General features: G+C 41.9%; 2 protein-coding genes, 1 long non-coding RNA gene and 1 other non-coding gene across 4 annotated transcripts in view; 2 read left to right on the forward strand and 2 right to left on the reverse strand.

Annotated features, from left to right (window-relative positions):
- Positions 1-2,169, reverse strand: part of CASD1 (CAS1 domain containing 1) — a 28,466-nt gene extending 26,297 nt beyond the window's left edge. Inside the window, exon 1 of the mRNA XM_051802614.1 lies at positions 1,910-2,169. Within this exon, the coding sequence (XP_051658574.1) occupies positions 1,910-2,042 (133 nt within the window). The 5' untranslated portion in view covers positions 2,043-2,169. The remainder of the gene's footprint in view (positions 1-1,909) is intronic.
- On the forward strand, positions 1,376-18,969 carry LOC127477766 (uncharacterized). The gene is made up of 3 exons (XR_007907027.1): positions 1,376-1,488; positions 18,259-18,425; positions 18,860-18,969. It is a non-coding gene; the product is annotated as an uncharacterized LOC127477766 (long non-coding RNA).
- Positions 5,063-5,136, forward strand: TRNAN-GUU (transfer RNA asparagine (anticodon GUU)). Its single transcript has one exon. It is a non-coding gene; the product is annotated as a tRNA-Asn (tRNA).
- Positions 11,387-19,371, reverse strand: part of COL1A2 (collagen type I alpha 2 chain) — a 38,960-nt gene continuing 30,975 nt past the window's right edge. Inside the window, exons 41-52 of the mRNA XM_051802608.1 lie at positions 18,849-18,956; positions 18,301-18,408; positions 16,751-16,804; positions 16,540-16,647; positions 16,302-16,355; positions 15,902-16,009; positions 15,202-15,255; positions 14,964-15,071; positions 14,335-14,581; positions 13,752-13,942; positions 12,412-12,654; positions 11,387-11,810 (exon numbers count right to left, since the gene is read on the reverse strand). Coding sequence (XP_051658568.1) covers positions 11,664-11,810; positions 12,412-12,654; positions 13,752-13,942; positions 14,335-14,581; positions 14,964-15,071; positions 15,202-15,255; positions 15,902-16,009; positions 16,302-16,355; positions 16,540-16,647; positions 16,751-16,804; positions 18,301-18,408; positions 18,849-18,956 — 1,530 coding nt within the window. The 3' untranslated portion in view covers positions 11,387-11,663. The remainder of the gene's footprint in view (positions 11,811-12,411; positions 12,655-13,751; positions 13,943-14,334; positions 14,582-14,963; positions 15,072-15,201; positions 15,256-15,901; positions 16,010-16,301; positions 16,356-16,539; positions 16,648-16,750; positions 16,805-18,300; positions 18,409-18,848; positions 18,957-19,371) is intronic.

The following is a 19,371-nucleotide window of genomic DNA, read 5'->3' on the forward strand; positions in this document are numbered from 1 at the left end:
GAATTTACCTTTCCCCAATAATTTGTAATGTTTGAGACCATTAACAAGTTACTAAGTTTCTGTCCAGGCTACAGAATTTCATTCTATTTCATTACTTCTTATAGAGAAGCTGTTTGATTCTTCTGCTGTTTGTGTTACTCCTTTGTTCATGCTTTTCAAGTTCTATTATACCACTACTAAGAGGAGGTGACCAACACCACTAACAATAAGTGAGGTTCCAGTTAGCTTTAGTTGTGCAGTATCACAGCAAAATCTGCTTTTTTCATTAGTTGCCAGGAGCATTGTGACATTTGCTGGACTTCAGATGTCTGATATCACCGCAGGGTTGCAGAATGATTTCTCAAGCACCTCTGCTTTTATCTATCCTAAAAACTCTTGTCTGCTACAAATCTTCCACCCTCCTTTCCTAAACCACTCATTCTTCTGAATGTTACTTGTTCAAAGAAGCCCAAACTGGTAACTCTCTATTCTCTCTGACTTCTATGTCCTCCTACCTTTTAAACAATTAGAGGAAAACCTCTCACCCTCTAATTGCTTCAAAAAACTAAAAGACTTAGGCAAAAAAAACTTGTTGAAAGGTTTGTAACAATCCATACAGACCATATCAACTCACATAAAGTCCAGTAGACTCTCACCATTTTGATTCTGTGACTCCCCCCTCTAATTAACTCTCCCAAAATATATTGAAATTATGCATATTTTAGTTTCCCTGTAACCTGCTTGACATGGCAGTCCCTATTTTCTTAGGCTGGTCTTGCCACTCTCCTCCTGTCTAGTTTTGTGACTCTCTTATGCTTTAAGAACACTGCACAACAGGTAAGTTTAATTACCTCATGTTTGAGCTCCTCTAGAATTTAGTAAATGCTTCTGTGTCTTCCAACTTAACACTAGTCAGTTTATCAGACTCATTGACATGCCAGCCAGAGGGTGAACCTGGGGAATTGTATCCATAAAGATCCCTACCCCCTTTCCCATTTCCACAGCGAACTGCCTCAGCCTTGCCTTGCATGGATGCTGGCAGCAGGTGTTAGAACCCGACACCATTTGTCCTACAACGAGCAGAGCCGCAGTGATCTCTCTATGGATCAACTTTCTGATTTGCCCACAGAAACATACCACATTTTTTAGCGTGACAAGGAAACAGGAAAATATTTCCTTCAGCATTTCCATTTGCATTTACGGATCACGCCAAGATTCGCTGCTCCGAGGCCAAAACAAGCCCGGAGAAGCGGAGCCGGCGGAGCTCCCAGCGCCCCGTGACCGCGGCGCCCCGTGCACAGGCGGGCAGGGGCACGGCCGCGCTCGGTCCCGGAGCTCGGTCACCGCCTGTTCCACGGCCACTGACAACGCGGGAAACCCAACAGCTCCGCGGCTCGCTTCACCCGCCAGCGCGGCCGGACGCTGTTATGGTCGAGGCGATGGTTCAAGGAGTGAAATCACATACACCAAGTCTCGTACCAATTAAGACTTTAACCACTAATTGCCAAGGTAACTAATCATCCCGTAAGGGAACAAGTGACAGGGAAGAAGCCACCCTCTAGCCCTGCAGCTTCACCTGCCGCAGGCCGGGCCCCGGGAGCTGCGCTGCGCTCTCGGTGCAAACACCGCATCGCCACGGCCCCGCCAGCCCCGCTCACCCCCCTCGGCCTCGCCCGGATGGCGGGAACTGCAGTGACCCCCCGGTCGGGCCCCGCGGGCCGGGTCCCCGCTCGTCTCCCGCCGACCTGCCCCGCCGCCCCGGCCCGCCGGGGAAGGGCCGCGCTTGCCACCCCCGCCGCCCCCCGGCCCGCCACAGCTGCCCCGGGCGGGGAAACCCGCCGCCCTCCCCGCACGGCCGCGGTCCCGGGGCTCCGCCTCCCCTGCCCGGCAGCCGCGGCCCCCCGCGGCGCGCCCGCGGCCGCCCCCTCACCTCGATAGCGGCGGGAGGCGGCGTGGCAGGCGGTGAGGAGCAGGACGGCGCCCAGCGCCAGCGCCTTGGCGCTCCTCACGCTGAAGTAGTAGTTGATCTCCCGCTTGCCCCCGGTGTAGGCCAGCGCCGCCATCTTGGCTCCTCCATGACAACAGCGTGCGATGGGGCGGGCGGGCGCGGCGGGGCAGCACTGGGTCCCCGCCGGCGGCCAACGCGGACCCCGCCGGCTGCCGCCGTCCCCGCCGCCGCGGCCGAGAGCAGCCCCACGCCCCGCTGCAGCCGGGGCGGAGCCACCGCCGCCCTCCTGGCGCTGCCGCTTCCTCTCGGCCGCCAGCGGGCGGCCCCAGCGCTCCGCTCCCCGCCCCGCGGCCGCCGTGGGGCTGCGGTGGGTCCCGGTGGGTCCCGCCCTGCGCGGTCCGGGCCCCGCGGCTGAGGGGGCGGTGGTGGGGACCTCGTTGGGACCGTGCTCCGTGAAGGAGTACCCTATGCGTGACGGCTGGCACTGGACAGTGAGGGCTTCTTGCTAAATAATGCGATTTTAAGTACTTGTTACTCTTCTATTGACAAGGGAGTGGTCATTCCAGGCTGGGAGACGCTCACTCCCTCTGAACGCGGGTAAGTGTACAAGGAAGTTGACACAATCACAGAATCAATAAGGCTGGAAAAGATGTCTGAGATCGAGTCCAACCTATGACCCAACACCACCATGTCAACTAAACCATGGCACTAAGTGCCACATCCAGCCTTTCCTTAAACACCTCCAGGAATGGTGATTCCACCCCCCCCCGGGCAGCCCGTTTCAATATCTAACCATCCTTTCTGTGAAGAAACTCTTCCTAATGTCCACGTAAGCCTCCCCTGGTGCAGTTTAAGAGTAAGTCTTCTTGTCCTATCAATAGTTGCCTGGGAGAAGAGGCCAACCCCCATGGATTTAGCTGGATTTGAGGGGATGCATGAAATGATTGCTGAAGTCTTACAAAAGGGAAATCCTGTTCCTCCACAAGCAGCTACCTGAGTTGTACCTGGGAAAAGATACAGGGCAGCAAATCTGGGCTCTGAGTCCAGTCCCTCAACAACAGGGGAGTTGGGAAGCAGCCACTGAACCCGCCAGGCCCGGAGCAGGACAAGCTGTCACAGGAAAGACATTTCCACAAAATAAAGTAACCACATATAAACCATATAAACAAATATAGAACTTAGGAAAAGTGTGCAGTATGCAGTCAGATAAATATGGGAAACAAATATGGGAAATAAACAGTGAGCAGTTGCCAAGCCTTGGGTGATTCTGAAGTACGTACTGTGCTAGACAGATTCCCTCAGATCCAGCAGAATTCTTTTCATTAGGATTGGCCAAAAAAAAATGAACAGAAAAAATGTTGTTTGTTTTGGGTTTTTTTTAACCGAACAGGTAAACAATAATAACGAACGATCTGAGTTCTGAACACACAAAAAGTTCCGTTTTCATTTCACCAACCTTCCATTTCCCTGTCATTCAAGAAACACTACTCTAGAAGTTCTGAAAATCATTGAATTTGATTATTCATTTAATAATAGATGAAAAAAATAACTGTATGTGGGGGGAAAAACAGTGAAATATTTGAAACAAGAAACAGGAAGTCTATCCATTCAAGCAATGTTTTATTTTGAAATATTACCTGAGAAACAGAAGAATTTAAAGTATTAAGCAAACACAATGTAATGTGCATGCAAAATTTGAGTTCAGGTATTCCTCTATTACTATATGTTCAATGTATTGATATTGATATGTTCATTTCCATCCAACCAATGTCTTTACTATCTGCCAATATATAATCTATATTTTTTTCTATTCAAGTCTGCCTGTTAATCACTTTCTCAGCATTGTTTTTAAATTATAAAAACACTATATTAAAGTGCTTAGGTTTATTCTCTCAGGGATAGAGGGAGAAAAGGTATCCCTTAAACTCCCAGGTATACAGATGGGTGGTTACTGGGTTATGTTTTTCTTAAAAAAAAAAAAAAAAAGGCAACAAAACCAAACTAAAATAACAACAAAAATCCAAACAAACCAGCCACCCTAATTCTGGTTGTAGTATGGGTTATTTTACTCCATAAATGAAAAATTCCCATTGATGCATAATTTTTGTCTCATGTATCATTCAAAAAGCCAAGAACTTTGGAAGCCTTCATACTGTGAACAAACTTTATTGTTTGTTAAAATATTTCTGTTAGTGCTTATCTTTCTTTGTCCTCATTTCACATGCATTTTTACACTTTGAGGAGCAATTTGAATATTTTTTAACACCTCTGACTGAAAACACTCACTAGAATGTTGGTAATTTACTCATAAGTTAGAATAAGGTGAATGAGGAGGCATGGCGACTTTCTATTCAATTTAGAAAATAAGTTTAAATTGGATAGATGTAATTTACACAGGTATAATTTAGATGAGATAGTTCTTCCTTTAATGATTCCTGACTTTATTTGCCAGGCTCAGTGTACATAGAAGGAGAACTTTGTGCCATGGGTCAGACCTGGCATGCACATACAATTTTGCTGCTAAGCTTCGTTCGTGGTAGATCTCCTTCAGCATTACAGCATTACTCCATGTTCTGGAGTTGGAGCTGCTGTCCTCAGTCAAAGGCACAAGGCAGTCACAAGGACTGGAAACATGTAAGAAGATAAAATGGCTACTATAGTATAAAGTCAGCTATTATAGAGAGCTGGTATTTAAACATTTTCAATCAGAGGAATAGTAGGGCATTCTCATATGATATTTTCCCTTTAGAGTTTTTATATGTTTATAAGAGTGTAATTAATTTTTCACAAGTATATATAGCAAGGAATATAAGCACCAATGATGGAAGAAAAATTAAATTACCTTTAATCTATAAGTTTCATGAGGAAAATATTCATGTGTTCATAAGGAACATACTATTTATGGGGCAGCCTTTGGAAGCCAACCCAGCCACTATCCAAGCTGTGTTGCATTTGTGGAAACAGTAGAAGCCTTCTATTCTGACTGCCAGCAATACCAATGCCATAGGATTACCATGTTCTCTTTTAGCACCTCTGCACTAAATGCCTGCTACTTGAAATCATTATTTTTAGGGAGATAAATTTATTTTGGAAGTGGAAATTATATTTTATTATGAAAGTTACAGGAACAAGGGAGTCTCTGTGGCGCAATTGGTAAGCGCGTTCGGCTGTTAACCGAAAGGTTGGTGGTTCAAGCCCACCCAGGGACGTGTTCTTCCCTTTCCTCTGCCATGGCAGGGGCTTGGAATCACATGACCTTAAGATCCCTTTCCAATCCTAACTATTCTATGAAATTTTGGAAATTTATAATTCTTTGTTAGCCTCGGGTTCATTGAAACCCTAGTTTGCTGAAGTATCAGCAGTGGATTAACGGACTAAAATATTTCCATGTGTCATTATTCTAAACTGAAATTGCATAGAAATGGTTTCATTTAAGAAGAATATTGCAGTGTTCCTTGTTCTGTCATATTTGTTTTTCTGTATGGTGCTCTGTTGTGTTGCTGTGAGCTCTAAAGTGTATGTGTTATTTTATTATGTTGAAATGTAAACATATGTATACAAAATATCAACGTGGACTACTGTGCCCCTCAGGCTTAGCAAAGATTTGTCATTTAGGAATTAACAGATAACTGAGTAATTGTGTCACTTCCAGGAATTTTGTGTAATAGCCTGGTGAGTTGGAATCTAGAGGACAACTGTTATTGTTTGCTTCTAGCTTTAAATGTCCTGTGCATGGCACACTTTAATAATTACTCACATGATAGTCATATGGATCTTAATTCTTTCGTGTGATGTTTTTGCTTATGCTTTAAAAACACTTGTACTGAGATAGTACGAGTGTAGTCATATACTACTAGTATATGACTTTCTCTAAAGCCTAAACCCAGAACAAATCCATATGCAGTGAAACCACTGAAGCCCATTATCCTTCAGCAGCTCTCTTGTGGACTCTTCGCAGGAACTTCAGTGATAGGACAAGTAGTAATGGGTACAAACTGAAAGAGAGGAAATATAGATTAGACATTAGGAAGAAATTTTTTACTGTGAGGATGGTTAGACCCTGGACAGGTTGCCCAGGGAAGTTGTGGATGCCCTGGCACTTTGAGCACTGTCCCCCACAGAATGTTCAAAGCCAGATTGGATGAGGCCTTGAGCAACCTGGTCTAGTGTGCATGGCAGGGGGTTTGGAATTAGATAATCTTTAAGTCCATTGCAACCCCTAAACATTCTGTGATGCTGTGATTCTATTCTATGAGGCAGCCCTTCTCTCACAGAGCTCTCTCTCCACAGTCCTGTTTTCATGGTATGTGCAAGAATTCAGTCTTTCTGAGATGTCTTCCTTTCTTAGTGCTGGAGCATAAGTATCTAAATACTAGGAAAGAGGCAATCAAAATGCTGCTTTCAAAGCTGAAGGCAAAAACTCCAGCATTCAATCAACTTGGGAGCAGGAAGCTGACAATTACATGGTGAAGAGATGAGCTGATAGCCAAGAAAAAATTCTGGCCTTGATCTAGGTGCAATAGAACTGCTAATAAAACCAGATGAGATCTTTGATATTGTCTGTTGGCTTTGACAGAGTGCTTCTACTCTTCAAATAAGGAGCAAGAAAAGCAGCTTGTAGTTTTCAGAAGGTGCCTCTGTGCCCTCTAGGTGGCAGAAGAGTGCAAAGCAACTTGGAAACGGAATACAAATTCCAGTTGGTTTTCAACACACTAGATTCAGATCGTATCAGATAATGAGTTTAAAATTAATATTTTTTTAGAACATCATGCTATCCTAAATTTCAGAGCTTCATATAGTAAAAAGCTATGAGTTTAACTGAAAAATCTATTACACTTCATAAGCATGCTAAGAAACAGATGAAGGGGTCAGTAGGAACCAATGCAAATAGTCTTCATACTGTGTTTGGGCAACGCATTGTCATGTGTGTGGCAAGGAGGTAAAAGAGTTGTTCAGACAAAACCCACAGAAAACAGCTGCTGAGTTGTTGCATATGAAATTTCCACAGTATTTATGTAGGGTTAGCATAGAGAACAGATTTTTAGACCAAAAAGTCCTCCTGGAGCAGAGGATAAGGAAAATATAAGAAGATTGCTATGGACCTAGAAGGAAAGTGAGAGAGCAACTCAATCCAAAGGTCAGTCATTGGCCCATAATTTTATTAACAGAGTGGTCACATCTGGAATGGTGTAGTGGGTTTCTGTGGCTAGGTTTTGGTAGCAGGGGGGGCAACAGGGGTGGCTTCTGTCAGAAGCTGCTAGAAGCTTCCCCTGTCTGGTGGAGCCAATGCCAGCCAGCTCCAGGGTGGGCTTCTTGCCGCTGGCCAAGGCTGAGCCAATTAGGAGTGATAGTAATGTCTCTGTGGTAACATATTGAAGCACCAAAGGTTGTTGCGCAGATGAGAATTCCAACCAGGGAAGAGCAGAGTGAGAACATAGGAACAGTGCAGACACCAAGGTCAGTGCAGGAGGAGGGGGAGAAGGTGCTCCAGGCGCCGGAGCTGAGGCCCCTGCAGGTCACGGTGCAGCCCATGGTGGAGCAGCTGTGCCCCTGCAGCCCATGGAGGACCATCGGGGTGCAGAGACCCACCTGCAGCCCATGGAGGAGCCCATGCTGGATCAGGTGGATGCATGAAGGAATGTGTGACCCCTTGGGAGGCCCAAGATGGAGCAGGGTCCTGCCAGAGACCTGCAGCCCTTGGAGAGGGAAGCCCACGCTGGAGCAGGTTTTTCTTGGGTAGGACTTGTGGCCCCTGTGGGGGATCCACATTGGTACAGCTCATTTATGAAAGACTGCACCCCATGGAGAAGTGACCCACAGGACAGCAGTTTGGGAATAACTATTGCCCAAGGGATTGATTCATGGTGGAGAGGTCCATCAAGGACTGTCTCCCGTGGGAGGGACCCTACAGGAGCAGGGGAAGGACTCCTCTCTCTGAGCAGCAGTAGAAACAACAACTGACCATAAGCCCCATTCCTCATTCCCCTGCACCTCTGAGGGGGAGGAAGGAGAACATGGAAGGAAGGAGGGATGGAGGGAAGGTGTTTTTGAGATTATTTTACTTCTCACTCTTTTTACTCTGATCCTGTTAGTAATAAATTTAAGTAATATCCGCACTTTGAGTCTGTTTCACCCATGAAGGTAATCAGTAAGTGACCTCTTCCAGCTGTTAATTCATGAGTCCTTCACTGTTTTCTCTTTTCCTCTCCTCTGTCCAGTTGCAGAGGGAGAATGAGAGAGCAGCTGTAATGAGTACCTGGAGTCCAGCCAGGATCAACCCACTACAAATGTAGTGCTGATATACAGACAACAGTAAAGGCTATGGAGATGGTAATATCATCGTATACAGGGCCAGAGAAACACTGTCCCAAACATGAGCAAGGTCTTAGAAACAGTACTGTTTACCTGCCTATTAAATGGTTAATCTGTGGGACATATGTAGGTGGGGGGTAGAAATGTAGCTCCTGAATCTCCAGGAGGGACAAAGAGCTCATGCTCCCAAAGCAGTTGAGGTCATCCCAGCTCAGGAGGAGGGACATGAAATGCTGGTTCCTCTCACCTGGAGACAGCCAAGGACATTTTCGTCTGCAGGCACTAACCACCAGCTTGTCTTGCACAGGGAAGAAATTCTTAACATTAACTCTTAAGCTATTCAGCAGATTGGATGCTACTAGTTAAACAATAATTTCAAAAGCTACAGGAACTATTTGAAACAAAGTATTTGAAGTCTGTACCCTAGAACCATACATGGAACTGAAAAAAGTTCAAAGGACCTATTGTATCTATTTGTATCTATTGTATCTATCTTGTTTCTCTTGTATCTATAGCATATTAAAGTAGCTGAGAGAAACTATGGAGAACTCTAGTTCGACTCTATGTGTATTGTGAGGCAAGCGGTCTGCATGGATGCATTTTGCCCTCTTTGCTCCTCCTCAGAAGAATAAGCAGAGGTCTTTAGGATATCATTGCAGAATCTGGGGAACCAATAACTTTGGGTATGCACAGTTTCTGCAGGAATTGAAATTTCAGATGACTGTGGTAAACCAAACATGGTATAGAGGCAGGTATAGCCATAACAGCAATGGATGTTCTTTCAAACTGAGGAATTAGTCTTATTCCCCTTTAAATGCTGAAAGATAAAAATAAACAAGAAGGTAAAAAAGACTATTAACCAGAAAAATTGTGAAAAACATTTTTCCCAAATTAAGGCAGGCTCTGTTTGGGTGACTCTTCTTGCCACACATTCTAGGAACTGTTGTAGAGAATTTACCGGAACTGGGGAGCAGACTCTAACACCTCAAGATGTTAAATACCAAATGTTACCAAAAGGTAGTGGTAAACCCTTTTGGATAAAATTGCCCAAAAGAACTTATTATGGAGGAAGGATCTCAGCTCTGAGATTAGCTTAATTGGTTAGAGCATGGTGCAACTAATGCCAAGGTTGTGGGTTTGATTCTTGTATGGACCATTTGCTTAAGAGTCGGACTTGATGATCATTGTGAGTCCCTTCCAACTCAGAAGATTCTGTGATTCCATGAAGAAAAAACCCTTTCCTTTAGACCAATATAGAGAGAAGATAATTTCAGATTCACAGGACTTGACAAATGAAAGACTAAATTATTATTGTATTTTTTCCACCCTGAGTGAGCATGCAGTTTGCTACCAGAAGGTTTCCTGGTTTGGATGGGTTTTGTTCTGATGTGTTTATATAGTTTTAGGGTGAGTTCTGAGCCTGATGTTTTGGAGAAACAGCCACAGGCAGTTCAGAATATTTGGACAGTAAAAATGACTGTGAATTCAGGAAAAAAAACCCTAGAGAAATATTCTTCAGGGGCCAGTAATTAGCATGTGAGTCAGTAGGTGGTGCACAACGCCGGTGGAAATGCCGAAGAACTGCTCTGCTGTTTCACTAAGGGTGTTCAGAAATGGCATTTGGGAAAAGTTGTTTCATTTCACCCAAAGAACCAATTTCGGTAGCTAGAAAGCAATACGATTTTTTTCTTAATCAGTTCATTGCAACCAAGACAAAAAATGTCTTTAGAAACAGTTTTTAGTGGTTATTCCTCCTTGCAACATTTGGAGCTGCCTTCAGTCTCTCCACTGTTAACCTTTGGAGTGGTGCTTTCTTCAGGTTACAGAGACTTTAGTCTGGATATTTTCTTCATGCTTTCCTTTGGGAGTTCCCGCTGACTAAGCCTGTCTCATCTCTCCCCTTACCTGCTTTTGCTGTTGTCTTCATGGGCCTCTCTGCGTTGTCCCAAGCATGTTCTCAATTCCAAAAACATGGCTGTTGGAATTGCAGATCATTTAGTGCTTTTAGCACTCTCTTAAAAGGTCTCAGCGAAGAACAGTCTTGACTTCTGTGGTTTCTTTTGTGAAGGTAAATTATTAAGGTTAGCAACAGTAGGTAGTTCTGTGTCTCATACAGAACCGAATAAGGGCCTAACAACCCTGAGCTTCCTGACAAGACAACTAAATTTGAGATTCCTTTCACAGACTTCTGCACATCCTTTCTAAAGTGCACAGGCACAGTTCTGCTGATTACAGCATAGCACCAGCCAGTACAGCTCTCTCAAGAGCCAGGAGCTTTCTGTCTCCAAGTGTAAAACAGAAGTTTTATTTTCCTTCTACCTTTAAGTGAGATCATGATCTGTCTTTCAGCCATTAGTCCTGCTTAACTTGGAAAAAAGGAAGGAATTATTTCTGCTTCTGAACTTCTCATACTATGAGGCACAGAGTTACTGAGTGAGTTTCTTGGGATCTTTTCAAAAGATGCTGTTGAAATGAAGAGTCAAGTAGACAATCACACCCTTAAGAAAGTTGTAAGCAGCCTCCCAAGACTTTAAGCAAATGTTTTACAGCAATGGGCTAACAGAGTTACAGCAATGCAAATGTATTGTAATATCTGGGTGTGAGCATCTGCCACTGCATCTAAGCAAGTAACTTAACTCATTAAATACTTTCTTTTGGAACACTGGACATGCTTTATTTCATTACTTTTTTTCACAATTTATTTAAACATCTCACATATACAAAATACATTTTCTTTCTTTTTTTGAGAAATGATTCTTTTTTTACCCTTTGTAGAAGATGGAAATGAGATTTGAAAGCAGGAGCAACCTGATTTTGGAGGAAGAGGACAAAGATGAGGAAAAATGATCCACATGCTTAAGCTGTGGGTGAGACAGGACATTCTAAGTTTTAAGACAGACTTCAAAGAAACAAGAAGCAATACTTTAAATGTCATTAGCACCATTGAAGTTCAAGTATTGGAAAGATACTCTGTAATTATGCAATTAGCACCACTGTATTTTGAGTGGAACTGAAAGTACCCCAGATTGTATGGAGAAGTTCCTACAAAAGATGTGGATCACACTTGATTTAGTGTATGAGGTAGTTTAAACCTTTGGAAGTTGTGGATTTAAACTTCCTCTGTGGAAGATATTCAAAGGCCACAAATGGTGCAAACTTTCATGACTTTTTATTTTGGTTTTTTTTTTTCTTTACAAAGGTTGACATTTCCCAAAACAAGGTGTTAAATCTTGAAAGACTTCCAAGTCCATTTGGGGCTGTATTAAATTTCATTGCACAATTCTCCAATCAGTTCTTCTCCTTCTCTTTCGCCCAGAGTTTAAGCAAGTAGATGAACAGAAGAAATGGAAGGAGTCAGCTTTCATTATAAAAAGAAATGACAAGAGAATAATTTGGGAGAGGCTTTAAGTTAATTTTAGTTCATTCATTTAAAACAGACTGGGCCAACGTCCACACTGAATTCTTGATCAGCGCTGCCAATATCCAAAGGTGCAATGTCAAGAATGGGCAAGCGGGATGGTTTATTTGTTCTGTATTCAATGATCGTTTTGCCCCATTGGTTGTTCTTCCTCTGTAAGACAAGATTCATTACAACGGTTATTGCATTGTTCCTAGTATTAAGTAGTTGTTTCACCTGAATGGATAATTTCTGAAAGAATTTTGCATTAATTTGCTTCCATTGTTTGAAAATCAGATACCCAATATCCAACAATTTAGATCTCTGACACAGATAAAATATTTACTTGAACCTCCTGAAGTTGTATATGTGATGCTCTACATAAACTGCTATTATTAATTTATTTACACTGATGTTAAATCCACAAAGAACCTTGCCTGAGTGTTTCAGGTCTTAAAGATCCTGCCCCTTCTACAGCTTGTGCACTGTTTTGTCATCAGTCTTCTGCTTACACAGAATTTGGATCTTGTCCCTCTGAGAAGCTTTTTTTTTTTTTCTGCCACACTGTACAGTACAAGGTAGGATTTGTTTGTAGCCCAGTCCTTTCCACTTGTTAAGGATCTGGACCAGCTGGGTTTGTAGGCTATTTGTCTTCATTGGGTAAAATTTTGCTGGTCTGACTGATTATTTAATTCTAAATCAAAGCACGACTCTGTCCCCAGTCACATGCTTAAGCATGGACAGTCACTGTGCCCATGGTTTATGCATTACTTACAGAGCATCCATCCTCAAGAACACTGAAAGTGAATCTGCTGTTGCCTTCAGCTCGTAGTTCAACATCATTGGATCCCTGCAGCATTAGAGCCTTTTTAAGGTTGCCAGTTTCTGCATCCATGTAGGCAATGCTGTTCTTGCAGTGGTAGGTGATGTTCTGGGAGGCATGGTTGGCCAGTAGACGCATGAAGGCAAGTTGGGTGGCCATATCCTTTGAGGTCACTCCTTCACTATTGTATTCAAACTGAAAAACAGAGAGGAACCCAGTCAGTTGTATTGCTGGATGTTTGTAATGCAAGTGTGTGATAGTCGCTCTAGAAACATTAAAAACAAGAATCACCTAAGTCTGCAGTCACTTGTCTATTGCAATTTCAGAGCTAAAGAATATCAAATAAAACTAGTAGAAGGTAGACTGACAACATCCATGAGTGGAGGTAGTTAAATTGTAGAACTCTGTTCTGAGATATGGTGTTAACAGTTTATGTGGATTCAGAGACAAGAGCAAATAAGTTCAAGGAAGACAATTTACTGTTTCCACAGATACACAGAAACATTGCCTGTCTCAAGAAAACCCTGAATCTTATTCTTTTTTGAATCTAATAGAATAGTGCCTGTGGATATTACAAATGTTTACCTCATTCCTAAATTCTTTTTACAGCATCTACTTTTAGCAACTGTAAGAAACAGGACCCTAGATTGTTTTGACCCAGTGGGATCAATCTAATCTTCTAATATTAAAGATCTTGGACACTTCGATTTCATCAAAAGATCAACTCAATTTAATTTAAGAATTATGTAATTAGACCTCCTTAGCTGTACAAAAGTGATTTATTTGCAACTGGCTGGGACAGTGTTTAATGTGCAAGAAGACATATTTCTTGGTTTTGTTTACACTGATAATTCTGAATGTTACGGTGGCATACAGTGTGGATCTGTGATGTGTAATATAAATATCTCTCCATGAATAGTGTAGTATGTAAAAAAATCTCCATTAAAAGAGTAAGCAAATTTGGGTTTCTTACTTTTTCAGAATTTCTGGACTGTCTTTATACTAACGTACCATATTCCAGTCCAGGCTTCCCTCAGCAATAGCAATTAGTGATGTTGAATTGATCACTAGTAGACATCAAGAAATATTAGAACAATACTGAAAAATACTTTTAGCAAACTGTGCCCTAAACCAGAACCAGAGCTGTGTGCCCTTGAGATAAAAGGTAGTTCCCTTTTCCATATTTCTCCCCTAAGAGAGTTTATCTGCTTGCTTGCTTGCTGAGAGTCAGTGAATTGGGAACTCTTCAGACAGCGTTATAGAAAACACTCATCCTCCCATACATCACTTACCTGGCTGCCACCATTGATAGTTTCACCAAACCAGACGTGCTTCTTGTCCTTGGCATTCTTGTTGATATACCAGTTCTTAGCGGGAATATGGTCAGGGTTGGCGTGGATGCAAGTCTCACCAGTGGCAAAGTCACAGTATACTCTAATGGCATCTGCAGAGCAGCCTTGGTTGGGATCAATCCAGTAGAAGCCTGCCATTGAGGAAAGAAATGTGGACAATAGTTCACTCAGCTTAACCTTTGCATTCAGTTCATATTCACTTGTCTGATATAGGAACTCAGAGAGAGGCCATAAATATCACAGCTAGGAACAATATTAAGGTGATAAGCAGGATGCATAGATATTTTGGATTGTTAATGTATAAGCAACTGCATTTGAAATCTAGGGTTAAGTATTTTTGCATTATTTTGAAAAATTTTTGGAATAATGTGCAGCAATAGCAATAAAGAGCTTTTCAGAATGTATCTATTTTCAGTGGAGACAGCAATAACTTCTTCTTTGTCACTTAGTATTTTTGCCAGGTGGCCAAGGATGCCATTCAAAGAAATGAGCCAGAAAGGGCAAATATCTGGCACCAACATACCACTGCTCCATTCTGGGTGGCTAAGTCTTAGGTCACGACAAGTGCGAGCTGGGTTCTTTTTGGAGCCTTCTGGGGTCAGCAGGGTCTCAATTTGGTTGTTCAGTGTTTTCAGAGTGGCATCGACTTCATAATCCTTGGGTCTGAGAGAAGGCTGATCAGCCCGGTAGTATTCCGCATCAAAGCCAACTTCATATCCACCACCATTGGGACCAGGGGGACCAGGGGGACCAGGGGGTCCAGGAGGACCCTAAAGTTTTTCAAAAGCAAAAGACAAGAGGCATCCTGTTAGACATATTTTTCTCTCCATTAAATGCTTCCACACATGCATAGTCCTACTTAACTCCTGGCACCCTTAGCTCTAATCGGAGGCAGCACATATGGGCTTGCCCTGTGGTGATTGCTATGGGCTGAAGCAGTGGAAGATGCACAGTGTAGGACTACCACACCTCTTTTGTGTATTTGCTGTCTGGATGTAAGGAGTGAATAAGGACTTCAAGTTTAAACCTAATAGGGAAATGCTTCAATAATTTTTTTAAATAAATAAACCCACATATATTCCTACTATATTCCTCCTAGGCTTCTAGTGTGACATAAATGTGTTAAATCAGCAAAATAAGAGTTATACTCACAGCAGGACCTTGGCTACCATGAGAGCCACGCACACCAGCAGGGCCAATAGGTCCAGGGAGACCATTACGACCATCTTTACCAGGAGGACCAGAGGGACCAGGTGGGCCCTAAAAGGAAATTTGAACAGTTTAATGACAGTAAAAACACTGCAAATAGAGATTCATATAAATGGGAGTGTACATATATTGTACAAAAGTAATGGGAGAATTATTAGAATATGCTCTGAAATTCACTTACCCTTGGGCCAGCAGGGCCATTGTTACCAGGAGGACCTTGATCACCGTGTTGTCCCTATTGGGAAAGTCATAGTCATTAAAAAGTGCAGTGGCACATGTTTGTATTTGCATGATTCAAGAAAGAGCTATAGTTAGAGAATGGTATTCTAGGGCTAATTACATTTATTAGTGGAGTTGGGATATAAAATCCTTGTTTTGGGAGGGAAGGAGAAAGGGCGTAAAGAGGTATTTAATGGGATAACCTATAAAATTCTCTATATTGTTTCTTCAGGTTTTCAGAATTCCTGAAAGGCAATACCTCAGTTTAAAAGGGAAGAAAATTCATGAATTACTTCTGCTTCTCTGATACCGAGGCTTTACAATTTCTGGCCAAAATAAGAAATAAGACTAAAACAAAGACAGATTTTTTTTAATTCTGTGCTAGCCAAATGCAGTTGAGTTTCAAGGCAACTCATAGTTCTAAAGCCATTAAAATAGTTAATTATTAAAATTATTAATAAAAGCCTATTAAAATTTGCCATTTTATATGAAGAGCATTGAGCGTTAAAGACACTCTTAATGGCCTTTGAAAGATGATGCAGAATGGAGTAATGGTATCAATCTGCTGGGTTGTGCATATATAATTCCACCCTAGGGTGACCTTATTTCCTCTTTTTTTTTTTAACTCTTTCTATTCAAAATCCTAAAAATCAATTACTTACAGCCAGACCAGGAAGACCCTGTAATCCATTGTGTCCCTTCAAGCCAGGCAGACCTCTAGGACCCTTATCACCAGGTACACCTTTCTCACCACGTGGACCTTGTGGGCCCTAGAAAGGAACACAGTTGTCAGAGGAATAAGCATAAGCACTCTATACTATGCCATAGGTTGCCTCAATTTACATCCTGTTAACACAACTAGGAAAAGTGCCAATCCCAAAAGTTTCAGGACCAATCCCACAAAAGAGAATGCTGATTGAGATTCTAGATCCATAAATATTTACAGGTCCTTAAGCACTATTTTTTGGGTCAGTATCTTGAGTAGAGTCATTAGTCCTTATTAATAAAGTATGTTTTCTCTTTTTGCATCAATGTGGTAATGTATTTAAAAATCAGACTTACAGCAAGACCTCTTGGACCAAAAGCACCAGCAGGACCGACAACACCAGCAGGACCCTGAAACAAGAATAGAAAATACATGGCACTGCTGTATACTATTCTAATGAAGGTTCCATGCTCAACACATTTCTGCAGAAAGTATTTATCCACACATTGTAGAGGTGTGAGGTATTTTATATCTGATGGACAAATCTTAGTCTTCTTAGACCTTAATAAAAAAATTAAGGTTTCAGCAACTTACGGGTTCACCACGGTTTCCAGGCTTTCCAGAAGGACCAACTTGGCCATGAGGACCAGGAGCACCCAGAGCACCACTGGGACCAGGACTACCAGGAGCTCCACGCTCACCCTGGGAACAAAGGAACACAGCAGGAGAGACGGTGTGTTACTACTGACTTACACATATTGGAATATTTCTTCCATGGTAATGAAATAAAATAAAAAAAAGTTACCTTGAAACCAGGAGCACCATCACGGCCTGGAGGACCATCATTTCCAGGATTGCCCTGTTAAAATATCATGAAAAAAAAAATCAAATTCCATCCCCTTTCATCTCCTATGGAACTGTGTGTCAGACTAATTGCTTCCAATGACAGTAAGAAGACATTGAATGGGATAGTATTAAACTTGAAGACAAAAAGGTCTTCCTTATAGATACTATTCTCGAATCCCTCAGATATATTAATTTTCTCAGAAAACTAAATTACTTCGCTGTAGTACTTCACAAGGTTAAATGGCTTCCTTTCTGAATGTTAATCTCACTTCACCTGTTTCACTGTGTACAAAAGTAAACCTTTTCCTTCAGAAAATTCCAATGGAAGAGAAAGTTTGTTTCTTTTTAATTATTATTCTCCGTTCTCTTTGAGATCCTGCAAGTCTCAGGACTTGCGGGTGCCCTGTATTAAAAATACTTCGGGTTATCAAATACGCTTCCCTTCCCTTTCCTCTTCAGGGAAAGCTTTATATAGTTCTCCTAACAGGAAACAAGGCAATGTGTTAGTATTTTACTTGAACTGTTCTCAAAGTATAAGTCATGTATAGCCACTGTATGGATTCCCTGCTTTAAGGTGAACTGCTAACTTGGATGGTTAAATTAAATGGATAAGTTTATTTGCTACTCTATGAAGGTGTTGGAGCAGGACTCTGTCCTTCAAGTAATCACCCACAAGGCAGGACGTTAGAGGGAACAATTTGTTCCATTCCAGTGTTCCTACATTCCCCCTTCTGCACAGGGCTCATGTCACCATTGTGCCTTTACCTGCAGTTCAGCAGTACCTGCCACACAGGCCAGAGTTGGCTCTGTGGTGTTTTTACCCTGTAAACTTACTTTATGTTTTGTGGAGAGGGAATGCACATTGGGAAACACTGTGTAGCTCAGCCACAATGTTTAAGTGTATCTGTTTTGTGAGGACTCCAAAACAGTGCTGAGTGTTGCACAACTCCAAAAACTGATTTACAACATTTTGTGTAATGTGCTTCATAGGCCTTCTGAGCCTTAATTTTAAAAAGCTCTGTCTTTAATACCATGAATCACTAGATACCTCAAGTAAAAGTGACTGCAATTTTTATACTTCCCTGAAAGATACGTATAATGTGTCTTACATGATGTTTAAGAAAATTTATTGATAAACAAGGCTTTTGTGATATATTCTTCTCTATAGCCAGTGTATATCCCCTGGAATGTACTATTTGTTCTCAGTTCCAACAATGAAGTAATCTTTTCCCCACTCCATCTTTCTTGGCAATTAAGTAAAGAAGTCAAAAGATTTTGATAGTGACTCCAGAATGTATTTCAGACATAACTTGTGCCTTGAAGAATTTGTCACCTAACTGGGGATGGGAATCTATGCCTATAAAAATCCTGATATAATTTTCTCTGAAGACATTGCAAGGTACAAGTTTGCTAGCAGAACAATCTCCAGTTCCATCCACTTTTTCTATGTATTTGTCTTTGGCTCAGAATAAAATAAAAGCAACCTGAAGTGGAAATAAGACAGCTTACATCACGTCCAGCTTCACCAGGAGCACCATTTGGACCAGGAGAACCCACAGGACCAGAGGGACCACGGGCACCAGGAGGACCAGAAACACCCAGGGGACCAGGTTCACCCTAATATAGGAACAGTGGTAACAAAATGTGACATTATAATACAACACAAACCAGTCTTACAGAACTTTTGGCCTTTATCTAAGAGAAACATTTCTCTGCAACCAGTTCAGGAAGTGAAAAAGAATCAGGACATGTGAAACATATCTAACTATATCAAATATTATCTTCAGTCTAAATTTTACTATCAGAAACCTCTGATGACAGTGAGAAATATGCTCACTTACTGACACAAGTCTTGTTTGTCTGCAACAAGTCATAATTTCTTCCATTGCTCTGTTAAGTTCATATCTTCTGTTTCCAGCAGCAATGGAAAGAGGAGAATCTACATCTCCTTTTCCCTGGCTTCCCATAAGAGTGGACCTCAAGTGGTTTGTTTTTTTGTTTGTTTTTTTTTTTTAACACATTATCTGTTTAAAGCAGTTTACTAATAATATACTCACTGTTGCTCCAGAGATGCCTGGAAGACCACGTTCTCCCCGAGAACCAGGCAGACCAAGAATACCAGGAGCACCAAGAATACCCTGAGGACCTGGGGTACCAGGAGGACCCTGTGATGTGAAGAGAATAATTTTTATATTACAAGACAATAATAAATTTAACATACATATCTGTCAATGATACTGAAGATTTCATTCTCAGCTGCAACTTCTGCAGATCACAGAAGACATTTCTATAATTTTTTTGTTGAGAAACAATGGGAGTATTTCACAGAGGTACTCACTTCAATAAGACAGAAATGTGTATGACCTTAAAAAAAGCCAGTAATTCAGATGTGCAAGCTTAAAGATACTCAAAATTAATTAATTTATTTGCATAGTTCTAAGTCAACCTGGGGGAAGACAACTTTAACATCATGATCCCCACAAATCAGAGTTTCTGATGCAGATATGAATTGAGATTGTTCTAAATGGATGTTTACATGTTCCCTTTTCCATCCATGATGATCAATTTCAGAGCAGGAGA

Source organism: Manacus candei, unplaced genomic scaffold (genome assembly GCF_025592945.1).
Source record: "Manacus candei isolate 608988 ecotype Guabito, Panama unplaced genomic scaffold, ASM2559294v1 h1tg000056l, whole genome shotgun sequence".
NCBI classification, from domain to species: domain Eukaryota; kingdom Metazoa; phylum Chordata; class Aves; order Passeriformes; family Pipridae; genus Manacus; species Manacus candei.